This window comes from Pediculus humanus, genomic scaffold, assembly GCF_000006295.1.
Source record: "Pediculus humanus corporis 1103172107384 genomic scaffold, whole genome shotgun sequence".
In the NCBI taxonomy this organism is placed as follows: domain Eukaryota; kingdom Metazoa; phylum Arthropoda; class Insecta; order Psocodea; family Pediculidae; genus Pediculus; species Pediculus humanus.
In genome coordinates, this window is record NW_002987011.1 from 253,187 (window position 1) to 270,761 (window position 17,575).

A 17,575-nucleotide genomic window follows, 5' to 3' on the forward strand; every position below is an offset into this window, starting at 1 on the left:
GAAATTATTAAATGATGTAATTTCATGTATCATAATTACTACGTAATATAATGTAATAATGAATTAGGGGGTGTTTTTCAGCTGTTCAGAACGAAAGACAACCAAGGAATACTGCTACTATAAGGCCGGAAGCTTTAGTTGAAATGGACCAAGAAAGAGCTTTAAGGGAAGCTGCAGTAGCAGTTGGCGTATTTGGGTAAATTAAAACTTTTTTTCTTTTTTATTTAAATTTAAAATAGATTATTTAAACAAGTGTACATATTTTTTTATTGAAAGGAAGTCAAAGCACCAAAGATAAATCCATCAACCGTGATAAATCAAACCATATTTCCATTAGTGGTCGATCAGTGTAAACTAATTTCTTTTCTGAACAAGTGACCTAAAATTAATTCAACTTGAGTTTCTCGTTCTATATTTCGAACTTGTTACGTTTTATTATTATTATTATTATTATTATCAAATTGACAAATTCATTTCAAGTGTAAAATTTTTTATAATGATTATTGACGTAAAAATCATATTTGAAAATGTTTCTTTTGTAGGTTTGATTGTAGTAGTTAAATCAAATAAAAATTTGAATTTTTTTTTTTTTTTTTTTTTTTTTATAGACCTCCTGTCAGTTTGGCTGTCGGATTTTCACCAGTTCGGTATCCTCAGTCTTTAACTTCTCCTTCTGAAGTGAATTCTTCCAAACAAGAAGCAGATGAAGGTATTCATTTAAAATTTTTTTTTTTTTTTGAATAAATAAAAAAAAATTTTATTCACAGTGTAATTATTATTTCAGAAGACAGCATTGATGTGACAAATGAAGAAAGTTTACCTCCTACTCCTACTTCTCGAACACTGCCCTGTACTATATCCACTCCTACAACACATTTACCTCCTCCACCTTTATACACAACAACGCAAGAAACAATTTATGAAACTTCTGCTAGATTACTTTTTATGGCAGTAAAATGGGCAAAAAATTTACCATCTTTTGCAAGTTTACCCTTTCGTGATCAGGTATGTATGTTGTTATTTTATATTATATTTTTTTTTTTTTCTTTTTGATTTTTGATGAAAAATTTTAAGTTTGAAATTAATTCAGGTTATTCTTCTTGAAGAATGTTGGTCAGAATTGTTTTTACTCAATGCCATACAATGGTGTCTCCCGGTAGAATCAAGCCCTTTGTTTTCAGTAAACGAACATGCTGCAACTGTTCCAAATGGAAAATCTAGTCAAACGGCCGCAGATATAAGAGTTTTAAATGATATGCTTTTGCGTTATAAAGCAGTTGGGGTTGATCCTGCAGAGTTTGCTTGTCTCAAAGCCATTGTGCTTTTTAAATCCGGTAAGACAATTTGAATGAATTAATCAGTTATAAAATTACTTTTACATTTTCTTATGCAGCCTCTTTTCAAATAATTCTCACTCTTATTTTTATATAGAAAATTTACAACTTATAAGTAATATAAATCTATTAATTTTTAAGAAACTCGAGGTTTGAAAGATCCACTTCAAGTGGAAAATCTTCAAGATCAAGCCCAAGTTATGTTGGGTCAACATGCAAGAGGTCAGCATCCAACTCAACCTGCCAGATTTGGGCGTCTGCTTTTAATGATTCCTCTTCTTAAACATGTTCCTACTCAAAGGGTTGAACATATATTTTTCCAAAGAACAATAGGTAATACACCAATGGAAAAAGTTTTGTGTGACATGTACAAAAACTGAATATTTTTTTTCTATTGAAAAATATTTATAAAAAATACTGACTAAACTAAATAAACAATTCAAATACTACATATAAATATGCTGAATTTAAAATAATAAAAAAAAAAAATTAAAAAAACTTTTTTTTTGCTTTTTATAAATAAAAATAATTAATAAAAGGGTAGTGGAAATTTGAAAATTGTATTACAATAAAATTTAGTCATAAAAATTTAGAATTTTATAAAAAAAAAATTTGTTTTCACCTTTCATTTCTTACCACTATCAAAATGTAAATTTAAATCAAATATACATTAACTCATATATAATAAATTAAATTATTTGATATGAAATACAAGTACCACCACCATATTTATTTAATAATGATTTATATTCAATTATAATAAAATTACTACTATTGTTATTTTTTATTATTATAATTCTGTTACCAAAACATTAATACATACATACATATTTGATTATATATAATCAGTATAAGTGTGAACGGTTGTATTTTATATATATGTATATACGTATAACTATGTATTTATAATTACTTTTTTTTCAGATTTTAAACAACCCAATGAATATGAACAATTTAAAACAAACAATTAACTAGTTCTTCTATTGTAAATTCAAATTTTACAGTATTTTGTTTTATAAAAAAAAAAATTTTTGATATGTAAGTAAGCTTGAAAGTAACGAATGAATTGATTTTCTAAGTTTTCCGTTAATTTCAAACCTAACCTTATAATTGAACCTATTTTCGATTAATTTGACCAAATTATTTCTCTAATTCACAATTAACGTTTTTACACATCTTATTAACAATAGTAATTAATATCAAATGGAGAAAATTGTAGAAATGATTTTCAATTAGGGAAAGAAATAAATATTTTTTCACACTTACATTGCTGTAGGCCCAGAAGAGACTTTTTAACACTTAGTTAAAACAAATCAAATTTGAAATTTTAAAAAAAAAAAATTCACGTTTCACTAAAATATATGTTTATATAATAATAATTTTTAAATTAATTTTTAATTCTTAACGAATATTTGTGTGATATTACTTTTAAGTAAAAAATTTTATAGACGTTAAAATAATTAATAAGGGAAATTTGTCGCCAAAAGTATAATTTAAAATTTACATGCAGACGATGGTGTTTTTATCGATTTTCAGAACTTATTATTAAATTTTCTTAATGTAAACTTTTCTATATTGAAAACACAAAAATTAAAAAATGGCAAAGTATAATGTTCAAGCATAAAAAAGGCATAAATAAGAATAATTTTCAATATAAATATTTAAAAGGAATGCATACGAGGTATTTTTTAATTATATTCGCCGGCTTATAATCATTATGTAAAATTATAAAAATCTAAATTAATTCCCCTGAATCTGAATTAAAATATTAGAAATTTATAAATTTTTTATCCTGCACTGTATAACTATTTATTTTAATGACTTTTATTAATTTTCTTACAAAAAAAATATTCATTTTATGAGTTTTTTTTTTTTTTTTTTTTGATCATTAAGTTTATAATGCGGTAGAGGCAACATGAGAAATTAATGAAAACTCATTAAATTAATTTTCTTTAGTGAGTTTTTTAACCAAGTAAAAAAATCAAATTTACATAGTTAAAGTCTGCACTTTTTTAAATAAATAAATAGCAAGCCTGATAAACAAAATAAAAATTATCCTATTGAATAAAATAAATGTTCAAATATTTGAATTCATTCTACTTTGTTTTGTATTACCCCATGCTTTGTATTATTTTTCATTTAAAATTTAAAGAATTTAACTTATCGAAGGTATTTTTGAAATTTAAATCTGATAAATACAAATTTTATAAAAGTGTAACTAAAGAATTATTCTCACTTTTAATTTATATATTTCGAGTTTCACTTAATTCAAATGCTTGTATAGTATAATTGCTTTTTTTTTTAATGGTTCGATTAATTTATTTAAAAATTTTTTTAAAAGATAAAACTTAACTTTTATCAAATTTAATTACTTTTGGTTGATAATAATAATAATAATTCTAAATTTTTTACATTTTAAGTGAAATTTAACTATTGTTTAACATTATTTATTATTTTTTCAGTAAAGATGTGTCGGAAGCAGGAACTACAATAAAAGTAACACTTCAGTCTCATTAATAATGTTTAATGAAGCCACAAAATTGATACAGTATGACCCTTTTTAGGATTATTGTGAGGGTAAGTTTTTCTTATTAACATTATTATAAATAAATTTATTTAATCAAATAAGAATATATATATATATATATATAATTTTTGAGATTACATTTTTATATTAATATATTTTTTTTTTTTTTTGTTTCAGAATATTGATTCATTTAATATGTCACGCCTAAGATTACCTAAACTTCATCAGTTTTTAAAAGCTAATTCAGGTGAAATTCGAGAAAACTGCCTTAGAAATTGTGAATATTTAGTAGCTTATAAATTAAGGAGAGGACAACAAGTTTTAAGTTTATACAAAAAACTATGGGGAGACATGTATTTCAAGCAAATGTTTGATCATTTAAAGGAAAAATTACAAAAGCAGTTTATTGAAAGGAAAAAATTATTAACATTAGCTGGAAGCATGTTATTGTTTGACTGGAATAAAAATAGAATAGATGAAAAATATATGAGGTCTCATTACCTAGACCTAGAATATATAAAATATTTAACAAATCTTACCATCACTTGTAGTGTTTGTCATAAACGATTGGTAATCGATAGCCCTAGCCCTAATGTAGATTATTGTAGTTGCAATGGAACTAAACCCGTTTATAATAAAAAAGTCGGAACGTGTCCGTGGGTGCCATTTTTGGAACGACAAGACTTGTTGGTATGGCGAAAAGAACAAGATCACAATCCTGGAATGTATGAATACAAGGTATATGGTTTTTATGAAGAAATAAGAGCGGATATGTTCTTGCAAGTTCAATTAGATATAGAATATCGAAAGACTTGGGATCTAACAGCAGTAGAAATAAAGCTAGTAGATTCGGATCCTTATTCAAATAGTAATGTTCTCTATTGGGAAATGCAGTGGCCAAAGTTTTTTGCAAATAGAGATTATGTTTTTAATAGACGATACATAATAGATCCGGTTGAAAAAGTCATGGTCATAACGAATCACATAACGGAACATCCTAGTGCTCCGGAAAGTTCACAAAAATTTCGCGTGAAAGACTATAAATGCACTATGGTTATAAGACCGGTAACAACGTTCGACAAACCAGGAGTCAAATTTTGTATGACGTATTTTGATAATCCGGGATTAACAATACCTGGTCCCATTCAAACTTGGGTTGCTACCTCTGCAATGCCTGATTTTTTAACTCGACTTCGTTCGGCGTCCAAGAGATATACCGTAAATCCGGATAAAAGAAATTCTGGCGGAGATGAACCATGTCAAGAAGGATTTTTTAAAAATTTTTCAATAAAACAAAACACATCAAATTATTTGCAAAAAACAGCATGGGTTAATCATTTTAAAAGTTATTTTTTGTCATCTTGAAAAATAGGAGGGTTGTTGTTGTTGTTGACAAAAAAACCTGTACGGAATGTATTAATAAAAAAAGATATAAAAAATTGAGCGAAAAGAAAAAGTTAAACATTTAAAATGATTTTAAATCCAATTTTTTATTATAATTAATTATTTTCAAACTTGAGTGTTACCACTTACCAATGTTTGAACATTTTCTAGCCAATAAAAAAATTTATACACCTATTTAAGTTTTCCTGTGATTCATTATTATTATTATTATTTGAATACATAAAAAAAATTCTTGACTCTTAATAACACACAAAAATACATTTTTTTATATAGAGAAATTTTTAAAAGAAAAAAAAAACGAATTCTTATCATAATATTGATATATTTAAAAAAAAAAAAAATCATTACTTGTCAAAAAAAAAAATGACACACGAATGTTTTTCTATTGATAAATCAATTTTTTTTTTTTTTTTTTTATCAATTTAAATTTTGGTCAAAAAATAAAATAATAAATCTTTTTTTTTTTTTTAAATAAAAATAATAAACATTAATTGAAATCCAAAAAATTTATTTTTTTTCAATTACCATCACCAAAAATAAAAATTTTTTATTTACAATTTATTAAATTTAAATTTTTTTTCTAATTAAAATTTTTAATTTAAAGTATTATTATGACTAAACTTTCTTTTTGGGTAACCCTTAAAAATTTATTAATAATAATAATAATAATAGTAAACAAAATCAAATTTTTTTTAAATATTATTTTTCTATATTTTTTTTTTTTTTCATTTAACACATGAAGACATTTTAAATAAAATTCTAAAATACTGATTTCCTTTTATTTTTATTTTTAAAGCAATTTTTTTTTTTTTTTTACATATATAATAAACAACGATCTTAATATTATTAACATTTAATAAATTTTTATCTTTTTCTATATATATATATATTTTATTACTTATATATAATAATAAGCAAAAAAAAAAAAAAATTTAAATATTATCAACCGTTCAACGTTTAACTAATAATAATAATAATTTTATTTTACAATATATTTATATATATATTCAACTAAATAAATAAATAATAATTTTGAGGAATAATAAATTGGAATAACAACAATATTTCATCAAATATATTGTATAAACAAATGTTATTTGTATAAAATTTTAATAACAAATCTCCATATTTGTTTTTTTTTCTTATTAACAAATTAAAGGTTTAGTTTATATTCCTATTTTTAAAATTCTCTACTTATTATCAGGAAAAAATACAAGATATAAAATCAATATATATATATATAAATATATAAAATTATAATATCCATTTTTTAAGCTTTTGAATCTACCATGTCTATATTTATTTTATAATATACATATGGAAAATAATCGGCTTGTCCAAAGCCGAGACCTGGAATGTCGACGCTCTGAAATTAAAAATATAAAAAAAACCCAAATTTTTATGTATTTATTAATTAATTAATTTATTTATTTATTTATTTATTTTAATTACAGAACTCACGTCTTGATGACCGGAGCCTTGCAATGCGCTGCTATCCAAATGTCCGTATAATTGATTTAATATTTCTCTCAATCTTTTTGTATTTTTTTTATTCGGCTGAAGGAGCATGGCTTGAAAATTAACCGGAAGTCCGTACCTTAAAACGGACTCGACGAAAACTCTGAGAGCTTTCACGTGGATCCAAGCGCAAAAACATTCGCTAAAATTAACTTTTAACCAACGTACTAGAGGACCCTGAAATCGATAGGGAATCGAATTGAAATTAAAACGAATTTTTAAATTTAATTGCAATTTAAAAAAAAAATCCCGGGAGTAACGTACGAATTGTTTTTTCTTATCTAAGACTAGTTTGGTGATTTCGTTTTTCCCGGCAGCCATTTCCTCTTCGTTATACGTGAATTCTCTAACGACGAACCTGGAATTGGAATTTTTTTTTTTTTTTTAAAACATTTTTAATTACCGAAACGTAAATTTAAAATATTTAATATTTATTTATTTATTTATAAAAAAAAATTCTAACTTTTTTTCTCTTGCGTGTAATTTGAATTCTTCGACGACCTTTTTAAAAAGTGTCACCGTGAAAAGACCATAATCGTTATCCTGAGTTATAAGTTGACTGGAACGTGGAACGATCATATCGGTAAGTTTTTCATAATGACCTTGCCAATCTGGAAAATTATTTCTAAAAAAAGAAAATTTTACTTAAATATTTTCCTAATTGAATTTCTTCTTTTTTTTGTCTAGGTACTCACCTGGGAACTATAACCAATAATGTTGTTAAATATTCGGAATCTAAAATGAAATGTTCTTTTTTCACCAAATCCGCCAGATTTCGGGTAAGTAAACTTCCTCTATTTAAATAAACAATAATAATAATAATAATTAATGTTTTTTTTTTTTTTTTTTTCTGAAAATTTTAATCAATCGTTTCAATCAAACTCACGTTTGTTTTTTTTCCATATTTTGAAGATGGCTTTTTAACTGATTGTATGCATTTGATTTTGTTTTGAGATCGGAATCAATTTGCCCTATTTGTTTACTTATTATATCCGCAATGTTTCTCAATGATTGTTTGATCGGATACTTGGCCATGTCCCATTGAAAACGCGTTATAATAACTTGGCAAATCACCTAAATACAAAAAAAAAAAAAATTGAAAACATTGTAGATCGTAATAATAAATAGCCATGTTTGTATATCTATAGAAATATAGCACACACAGAAAACGATTGGGAATAATATGAATAGTGCATGTGAATAAGAATGTAATGTAGCTTTTAAAGCATTTAAAAAGTATGATGGTATGATTAAAAAAAAAAAAAAAAACTTTTATGACTGCACAAAACGTTCATAATTGCCTAATAATTTAAATTATTTTGTCAGTTTGGCCCCAAAAATTTTGTAATTAATTCAAACTGAAAGAAAGGTACAATCTTAAGAAAATGGGTCCGTGCTAGGTTTCCAAGTGCCAAACCATAATATTCCTTAAAAAAGGCCTTCCTTCGAAAAATGGCGTCAACTGAATTATATAAGTAGCACCTAAAAAATACCGCCAAAAATTCAGGGATTAATAAATCAAAATGGCCGATATTTGAAATGGAAAAATAAAAATTCTACCCATGGTGAACATAGGGAACAATATCATAATTCCTAATAGAGAATTTCAAAAGTATATTTTAAAAAAAAAAACCTAAAAGAAAAATCTATACAAAATGGGAGGCATTCCATCTTTTGGAAAATATTTGGAACAGAGATTTAAGAATCCATTATATTTTGAGGGATCAGGTTGAGACCTGAAATAAATGCTAAATATTTTCATTCATTTACAATATTAAAATTTTAGAAAATTCATTGTCCTCAACATTAAAATTATTATCATTAATGTAATAAGTAATAATTCATCGAAGTTCATCCTAATTTTTTTATTTTTTTTTAATTGACATTTTTCATGCTGAAAAAAGAAGCAACAGAGTGCAATTGTATGAAATATAAATTTTTTTTTTTATAAACTTTTTAAAATTGTCTTGATTTAGAATTTTCTAATAATAAACATGTATGAAAGCAAAGAAAAGTGAATAATTTTGATGAAATTCATTTCACACTCTAAAACTAAATAGGTACAGTGAAATTTTGAATGAAAAGATTGTAAACAATAAATTTATGGTCCTCTTTTCTACATATGTGATTTTTTTTTAAATTTTTGGTTAACACTGACTTTTTTTTTTTTTTAAATCTTACTTATAATTCTTCCTTTAAAATGGCTTGAGTTGCCAGACTGGTTAATTTTTCCAGTTTTTTCAATAGATGTGTTTAATATATGATATGAATCTGAAGGTAGAAAATCTTTATCATGATTTAATAGGTTATGGGGCTTTAATTTTTTACCATTTTATTGTTGATATGATGTATTAAAATTAAAAAAGTAAAAATATTAATAAAATATCAACTCACTGTTGTTGGCCATCAAATTTTCATGAAGTTTATCTCTTTGATCTTCGAGAACTTCGCCCAAATAAGCAGCAACTTTTCTTGTAATGGAATCAACAAATGAATCCAATTTTCCAAGATCATCAGACAAACCGACTAACTGATCCAATGTTCCAACCTCAAAAATTAAAAAATTATTTCATTTCGAAATTTTCGAAAAAGGATAATCCAAAGTTATTGAACTATCTAATTATAAAATAAATACTGCCGATAATATAATCGGCAAATTAAAAAGTTTTTTTTTAATTTGCCGATTATAAAAAATTTCAATATTAATTTTATATTGTCTCACACCTTTAAATCTGGAATATGAAACTTGTAATTGACTGACAGGTTATTCTGTTTATTCGTCAAATTATTCATTGTTTCCCATGTTTGCTGACATGTTTTTTCTCCTGGAGCAGATATTAACCAATATTCTGTCATGGCCACCTAAGGATCAAAATCTTAAATTATAATATAAAATATTTTACCCTAAAATCAATAATTGTAATTAAGGTTTAAGTTTGCATTGATAATACATTTTGATGAAGTATATTATTTAAATAAGAGCTTAACTAAAAAAGAAACAAAAAAAAAAATGAAGAGTAACCTGACAGGTACATAAAAATCTCTACTGTAGGGTATCATTTATACCCTGGAAAATCAAAGCTTATTTTACAATATTTAAATGATTTACAAGTAAAATTTATAAAAAATGAAAGAAATCGTTATTCCAATCACAGATTTGATTTATTTAATTAAAACATCAAAATCTATTTATTATAAATTTCAGTTAAGCAAAATACAATCAGCAAAGTAGGTGAAGGCTCTTATTTAAAAACAAAAAAAAAAAAAAAAAAAGTAATAGAAAAGTGTTTTTAAAATTAAAATAATAAAAAATAAAAGTAAATCTTACCGAAATGATTTTAACAGAGACAAAATATTAAGCACCTAAACCTGAATATATAGAATTTTAAGCAAAATACAATTCTGTTTAAAATTCTACCATAACGATTCACGTGATTATGTGCTGCCTCTATTTGTGGTTTGTCAAACTACATTTACCACTTCGCGACAACAGTTCTGTCAAGAATTAGTTGATAACGTTTCTTCAAAGTTGAGGGGTATCCTATATAATATAAAATGAAAAGTACTGTGGCTAAAGTTGAATTTGTTAAACAATGTTTAAAAAGTTATCAAGATTTTCCAAAACCTGGAGTTGTTTTTCGGTATATTTATATTTATTTAATATTAATTATATATATTTACCTATTAATATAAGTACAAAAAAAACATTTTCACTTATAACATGTATTAACTATTAAAAAAAAAAATTTTATTCAGTGATTACGATAGTTGAAAGCTTTAAAAAAAAAAAATTAAGAACAGTTTGATATTAATTGGCAATTAATTCGATATTAAATTTGTAAATAAAATTGCTTTCCATTCACCAACAATAAAATTTTTATTTAATAATTTTATCAAATTTATTGCATTAAAGTTGAAAGATTACTTTTAATTACTTTTATTGAATCTTTATTTTTCTAGATAATTTCTTTTTTTTTTTTTTTTTTTTTTTTTTGCAACTTAATTTTTATTGTAAAAAATAAATTTTTTTCCTTAAAAAATTTTTTTTTTTTATAAAAAGTTTAAAATTTTATCTATCATTAATTTTTTTAGTGATATTTTTTCTGTTATGAACAACCCACAAGGGATTCAGGATTTATGTGATTTACTTAAAGAACATTCCAGTAAATATGTTTCAAAAGTTCAAGCTGTTTGTGCTATAAAATCGAGAGGTTTTCTTTTCGGTCCTTTGATTGCATTACAATTGCAAGTCCCCTTTATACCTATTCGTAAAAAGGGTAAACTACCTGGCGAGGTCATTGAATTATCATTTGACATGGAATATGGTTCAGTAAGTTCAAAATAAAATAAAAAATTTTAATTTTTTTAAAAATATTATAAGTTAATTAACTTTTTTAATTAAAGGCAACTTTAGAAATTCAAAAAAATAGCATACCTCCAGGTTCAAATGTTTTAATTGTGGATGATTTACTAGCAACTGGATGTGAGTTTTTTTTAACTTTTATAAAATTTTTTTTTTTTCATAATTGCAAAAAATTTAATTTACAAACTTTTATTTCAGCAACTCTTGAAGCTGGATGTATGCTTATAAAAAATTTAGGTGCCAATGTTTATCATTGTGTAGTTATTATCGAATTAGAAGAATTTAATGGTAAAAGCAAAGTGCCATGTCCAGTACATTCTTTTATTAAATTATAAAACAAAGTATTACTCATATATATTGAATGTATTTTTTACAAACGGACATTAAAATTTAATGTGTTTGATAATTGTAAAAAATTTAATAATTCAACGAGTATAAATACATGTATTACATTAGATACTGCACTAGATAATAAATTACTGTTTACTTAAGTTGTTGAATTGTTCCTCCATTTTTCAGTAGCTGCCTTCTGATACTCAACACTGTTTTAAATATTTCATTTTCGCTATCACTTTTAAACGAATAACCTAAAATTTAAACAATATTATCTCACGATATGTCAATTTTTTTAATTTTATTATCTGGTCACTTTTATCTAATCTTTTGAAAGCTTTCATTTATATATATTATTTACCTTCGAATAAATTTTTTTTTTTTTTTTTTTTTTTGCTCGATTCTTCCAATAATTTTTGCGAGCATTGACAGGTGAACATTTTATTATTATTATTATTATCTTTTGAAATTCTCTCATCTTGATTAATTTTCATTTTTATATTTTCATCTAAAGTGTTTAATGAATTTTCAGATATTGAATTTTCCTCATTTTGTTTGTTACTAACTCTTGAGGTAAAATTTGATTTTATTCGAGATTTTTGTACATCACTTCCTATAACTTTACTTCCTGGAAAATTCGATTCGTTTTGATTAATCGCGTCGTTTTTTTTCACTTTTTTCCGTTTTTTCCGATTCGTTCCGAAATTTTGAAATGAAACCAACGGAATTTTGTCTTTTGATTTTTTCGAAATTTCTTTAACATTTTGCGACAATAATATTTCGCGCTCATTTTTGAATGTTTGCTCTTTTGCGTCAGGTTCGTAAGAATGATTTGAAATCCCTTTTTCAGTGATGTTCGTTTTTACATCGTTCAACGAATTCGTATTCAAAGGTAATTTATTCGAATTGATTAATTTATTATTATTTTTAATAGGATCACAAGAGTTCTGAAATTAAATAATTTTTTTAAAAAATATTTTTAAGGTTTTTAAAATTGAAGTAAAATTTAATCGAGATGCTTACGTGACACTGATTCTCTTTCGAATCGTTTTTTCGTAACGGTTGATTTTCAAAATGGCTTTTCTCACTATCCGACAAACCTAATTCTAATTCAAGTTGACACATTTTTTTTAATATTTTTGTATAATGTTTTCTTTTTTCATCTTCTAATAATTCAACATCGGTTTTTTCTAAAGCTTTCTATGCGAACGAAAAAAAAAAAAAAATTGCATTAAATTTGTACAAAACTTTTGAAAATTCTCAACGAAAAAAATTTGTTTACTTTTTTCGATATATCTTTAATCAAACGATCCAATTCCACTCTTTTTTTTTGAGCTTTTTTTTTTAAAACTTTATTCCTTGTTCCTTCCAATAATTGTAATTCTTTCAATCGAAGTTCTTGTTTTAAATCTTCAAGTTTTTGCCTTTGAGCTAAGATTCTATCTTCTTCTTCATCGACAATACTTTTTATTCTTTCCTCAAGTTCTATAATATAAAATTGTTTTACTCAACGATTAAAATTAAAAAAAAAATTTTGTTTTTCTTAAATAAATTTTAATTAAACCTTCGTAAATTTTTTCATGTTCTTCCTCCTTATTACTCAACAAAAGTTCTTTATCTAGTTTTTTTTTCATGTCTAAAGCTCTCATTTGTTCTGCAATTATTTCTTCTTCTTCTTTACGTAATGTTAACATTCTCGTTACATTTGAATCAATCAATTTTGGATAGGCAAAAAAAGATACATAAGTTCCTCCGGAGCTAAGAGGTTGATAAGAAGTAAAAAAATGTCGACAGTGAATTTCATCGGGGGTTTCTTTTAATAAAATATACGTTCTCGAAATTAATTTAGTTATATCTATCGGATTTGGACTTCTGAAAAATTTCTGTATAAAAAAACAAAAATGTCTGTTTAATTTACTTCACCTTCTTTCTGAATCCTTTTTTCTTGATAATGTTACCTCAATGTCATTTCGGTTTTTTATACATTTTATGGCATTTCGACAATTTATATTGTATGCAATGATGGCCATAAATAAAAATGATGGTTCGTTAGACAAAATGTGATCCCAAAGTCTTAGCCAATCTGTTTTTGACAATACCTAAATTGAATAAAAAAATTGTTTACACGGCTTATTATGACTAAATCAAATAAATAAAATTATACCAACTTCAGAAAAAGCCGAATGAAAAATTGAACATGCAAATACGTTAATTGTTATATCGTTTTTTAAATAAAATTCCAATAAATCAGGTTCGTGATGGCCGAGTATATTTTCTAATGTAGAAAGCATGTTGACCGGAGGAAATGGATAAAATTCAAACCAATTTTGACACCAATTAACTGAAAATAATGCATCCCTTAATTATTACTCAACTGTTCTCGTTTTAATAAATTGTTTTGTAATTTTACCTATAATTGTAGCAACCGTCTCAAAACAACCTACAAGATCAGTATGAAATAATTTAACAAATGGAAAAATAAATTCCGGTAAAAAATCAACTTCCCCAAAAAGTGGACACCAATATGATAGACTTGAAAGCAATCTGAAAATGCATAATTTATATTATAATGAAAGTTTGTAAAAATTTTAAAAAAAAAAATTTGTCAAAATTATTTTTGTTATCGTACTTTTTCAACGAGTTACACAAAGACTTATTATGCAAAGGATATTTTGCTTCTAAATTAGTATAAGATGGATGACATGTTTTTGTTGCCAAACTTAAAAATGCATCTTGGTTTTCAGGTAATTGTAAAATAGTCTTCCAAATTAGAGTTCTATAGAATTCTGGAAATTCTCCAAATTGTTTCAATATAGGATGAAGTTTTTTAAGACTAAGTACTTTTTTTAGCTGTAAATAATAATAAAATTCAATATAACCAAACTTATCGAAATATGCACAAAAATAAATTTATGTTCTTACTTCACTTCTCACATCATTTAGAGACTGAGTATATTTTTGAGTTTTTCTCATTTGGTTAAATGAATTTTGTGATTCACTAATTTCACTACCAGTTTTTTCAGTGAAAACATTCAAATTTTTTTTTAAACAATCTTTTTTTGTAATAGCAACTTCAGTTAAATAAATATTTATTTTTCCACCATTCAAAACAGAAGCAAAATATTTTCCCGTAGAACTTATTGTAATTTTTTCTATAAAAAAAAATTAATTATCGGTGAAATAAATAAGCTGTACAATAAATTAAGCTACATTTAAAAAAAAAAACATTGTATAAAAACCTGTTAATCCGAAAGTTTTATGCATTCCAATTAGAAATTTTGAATTTTGGATATTAAAAAAATACAATTCCAAAGAAGTAGTCAATATGGCTAAAATATCGTTAGATCCACCATCGAAAACTTGAGGAACGAATTCAAGCTGTTTTGCGCCTGATATACTTTCAGGAAATTCAATAATTTTTTTGACAACCCAAGTTTCCAAACAATAAATAACTAAATAACCTGTATGACCTCCGATAACCATTATTTTTCCATTTTTAGATATAGCAATTGTTTTTATGTACTGAGTTTTTGATGTTTCAGGAATAATTTGTTTGATGCATTCAAAAGTTCCAAACTGCCATACATTTATAGTTTCATCTTCAAAGCAGGCAAGTATGTAATTTGTAATCGGTATAAAAAGAACCTTAATTTCAATAAGGTTTTATTTAACTTATTAATTTAACTAATAAAATGTACTAATTTTCTTTTTTTTTTTTTCAGAAAAAGTTATAATAAAAGTTACCTTTTTTATAAAACAATCGACCTTTAAGGATAAGACGTGAATTTGATCATATGTCGACATGTTCCATACTATGGCTTCTAAATTGTTAAATGTAAGACAGTAAAATCCATCATCAGTATATGAGACATCTGTAGCAGGAGCAGTATGACCAGGAAGAGAACCAGTAATAAAACCAGTTTCTGTAAATTTAAAAAATGGTAATGTATTATTTTTGATTCTAAAAATGTTATGATTGAGAATTGATTCGTTAACCGAAAAAAGGCCTAGATTAAAAATTAAAAAAAAAAAAAAAAAATTTTCATTAGTAAAAAACATACCAATATTACATAATTTTATAGATGCTGTGTTTAAGCTGACTAATAATTCCAATTCTTTCAAAGGTGAAAAAGAAATAAATGTGACTAACCCAATATTTTGTAACCGCCAATACCTACAATAATTGTAACAGAAATAAAAATATAACCAATCATAATAATTTGCCTGTAATTTTATACAATTTTTACTAGTAATTTAAAATTACTTTTTTATTTTCAGATTTATAACAAATAAATTTCCATTACTATCTGCAACGCATACACACGACTCCGTATTATTAAAACAGGTATGTATAAATTTATTTTTTATAATTTCACCACAAAGAACTTCATCAAAATCCTGAGTTTGTAAAAGTAACCTTTAAAACAACAATTACCTTTAAATGAACTCTGTTTTAATTTAAATTTAAAAACAACAACAACAACAAAAAAACTTTTACCCATCTTCTTTGTAGGATTTCAAATTAAAAGAATGTTTTTCTAAAATTTGATTTTCATTAAGAGACCCTAAATCTAGATTCATTTTTTTTTTTTTTTTTTTTTTACCAATTATTTATCAATGGGTAAATATTATTTAATCACAAAAAGTCGTTATAATTTTACCCATAATAAATAATTTAAATACTTGTGACGCATTTATTTTTGTTATGTTGGTTATATTGGATTCACTGTGAACGGAATGAGACGTCAGTGATTAATTTCCTATTACATTTTGGTGCTTTTTAATTACAGGCTTTTTTTTTTATTAGAATTTTATATAATTCTTTTTATTATTATTATTATTATTGAAAAAAACTATAATAGGTTCAAAATGAGTTTTTTCGGAAGAATGTTCGGTGGTAAAAAAGGCGATAAAGCGCCAACCACTGGAGAAGCAATTCAGAAACTTAGGGAAACTGAAGATATGTTAATAAAAAAACAAGAATTTTTAGAATCTAAAATAGAACAAGAATTGCAAATAGCGAGAGCAAATGGTGTTAAAAATAAGAGAGGTATGTATTTGATCTCGACTCCTGTTAACAATAATTATGTGAAATTTTACCCGAAAGCAAACCCAAAAATTTGACCATGAATGCAGTTCCTAATTTTTCACTACGTCATTTTATAAAAATTTCCTCAAAATTCGGTTTTTTAATTGAATATTTTTAATATATGACCATTTAGAAATAAATTTATTGTTTTTGGTCTTGACAATTTTTTTTTTATTTTTCATTTCATCACTTTTAATAATCATCATTTTATATTAATTAAATATATTGAACCACTTATTTCCTTGATAGACATTCAAGACATTCACCATATCAATGCTTTTTCATTAGAACTAGATTATCTGTATATTGACTAACAATTACATTTAGTATTTTTTTATTTTTAATAAATAGCTGCTTTACAAGCATTAAAAAGAAAAAAGAGGTATGAAAAACAACTTCAGCAAATCGATGGCACCCTGTCAACTATTGAAATGCAGAGAGAGGCCTTGGAAGGAGCCAATACGAATACAGCTGTTCTTACAACTATGAAAAATGCAGCTGATGCTTTGAAAGCAGCACACAAACACATGTAAGTATTATAAATTTTTATATATATATATAAATAAACTTATATAAAAATATATTTTTAATTTTAAAAACTTTGTGCTTTTTAGGGATGTCGATCAAGTTCACGACATGATGGATGATATAGCTGAACAACAAGATGTTGCCAGAGAAATTTCAGATGCAATTTCAAATCCTGTTGCATTTGGACAAGATGTCGATGAGGATGAACTTCTTAAAGAATTGGAAGAATTAGAGCAAGAAGAGTTAGATAAAGAACTACTTGGTGTGGCTACTCCATCGCCCGAATTACCCAATGTGCCTGTAGGAGAACCTTCGAAAGCGAGAGCAAAAGCGTCTGCTAGTAAGTTTTATATATCAAAATAATCATTAAAATTTTTATTTTTTAATACATAAGTACTTTTAAAATTTATAGTTCATCTCAACAATTTAAAAATGACAAATTGTATTTATTTTGCATTTGGTGGTTTTCCGAAAACTTT

The 17,575-nt window shown here is 24.9% G+C and overlaps 6 protein-coding genes across 6 annotated transcripts in view; 4 read left to right on the forward strand and 2 right to left on the reverse strand.

Annotated features, from left to right (window-relative positions):
• Positions 1–1,714, forward strand: part of Phum_PHUM039420 (uncharacterized protein) — a gene marked incomplete at both ends in the record, with an annotated part of 5,963 nt that extends 4,249 nt beyond the window's left edge. Inside the window, 6 exons of the mRNA XM_002423090.1 lie at positions 82–196; positions 254–349; positions 609–709; positions 785–1,005; positions 1,091–1,334; positions 1,476–1,714. Of these exons, the coding sequence (XP_002423135.1) occupies positions 82–196; positions 254–349; positions 609–709; positions 785–1,005; positions 1,091–1,334; positions 1,476–1,714 (1,016 nt within the window). The remainder of the gene's footprint in view (positions 1–81; positions 197–253; positions 350–608; positions 710–784; positions 1,006–1,090; positions 1,335–1,475) is intronic.
• Positions 1,715–3,884: 2,170 nt separating this feature from the next.
• Phum_PHUM039530 (phosphatidylcholine transfer protein, putative) lies at positions 3,885–5,226 on the forward strand (the record flags this gene model as incomplete). The annotated part of the gene is made up of 2 exons (XM_002423091.1): positions 3,885–3,911; positions 4,039–5,226. The coding sequence occupies 2 exons, from the start codon at positions 3,885–3,887 to the stop codon at positions 5,224–5,226; spliced, it is 1,215 nt and encodes a 404-aa protein (XP_002423136.1).
• A 1,309-nt stretch (positions 5,227–6,535) lies between these two features.
• On the reverse strand, positions 6,536–9,639 carry Phum_PHUM039540 (vacuolar ATP synthase subunit C, putative; the record flags this gene model as incomplete). The annotated part of the gene is made up of 12 exons (XM_002423092.1): positions 6,536–6,631; positions 6,727–6,960; positions 7,048–7,141; positions 7,247–7,408; positions 7,479–7,571; positions 7,670–7,857; positions 8,157–8,265; positions 8,436–8,519; positions 8,778–8,829; positions 8,965–9,054; positions 9,178–9,331; positions 9,508–9,639. 12 exons carry the CDS (start codon positions 9,637–9,639, stop codon positions 6,536–6,538), a joined length of 1,488 nt encoding a protein of 495 aa, XP_002423137.1.
• A 1,252-nt stretch (positions 9,640–10,891) lies between these two features.
• Phum_PHUM039550 (adenine phosphoribosyltransferase, putative) lies at positions 10,892–11,481 on the forward strand (the record flags this gene model as incomplete). Its single annotated transcript, XM_002423093.1, has 3 exons — positions 10,892–11,113; positions 11,188–11,266; positions 11,345–11,481. 3 exons carry the CDS (start codon positions 10,892–10,894, stop codon positions 11,479–11,481), a joined length of 438 nt encoding a protein of 145 aa, XP_002423138.1.
• A 148-nt stretch (positions 11,482–11,629) lies between these two features.
• On the reverse strand, positions 11,630–15,693 carry Phum_PHUM039560 (uncharacterized protein; the record flags this gene model as incomplete). The annotated part of the gene is made up of 13 exons (XM_002423094.1): positions 11,630–11,733; positions 11,841–12,107; positions 12,580–12,679; positions 12,762–12,964; positions 13,080–13,362; positions 13,438–13,578; positions 13,648–13,820; positions 13,890–14,023; positions 14,109–14,329; positions 14,402–14,615; positions 14,784–15,124; positions 15,224–15,402; positions 15,630–15,693. 13 exons carry the CDS (start codon positions 15,691–15,693, stop codon positions 11,630–11,632), a joined length of 2,424 nt encoding a protein of 807 aa, XP_002423139.1.
• A 655-nt stretch (positions 15,694–16,348) lies between these two features.
• On the forward strand, positions 16,349–17,459 carry Phum_PHUM039570 (Charged multivesicular body protein 4C, putative; the record flags this gene model as incomplete). The annotated part of the gene is made up of 3 exons (XM_002423095.1): positions 16,349–16,529; positions 16,920–17,097; positions 17,183–17,459. 3 exons carry the CDS (start codon positions 16,349–16,351, stop codon positions 17,457–17,459), a joined length of 636 nt encoding a protein of 211 aa, XP_002423140.1.
• Positions 17,460–17,575: the final 116 nt, after the last annotated feature.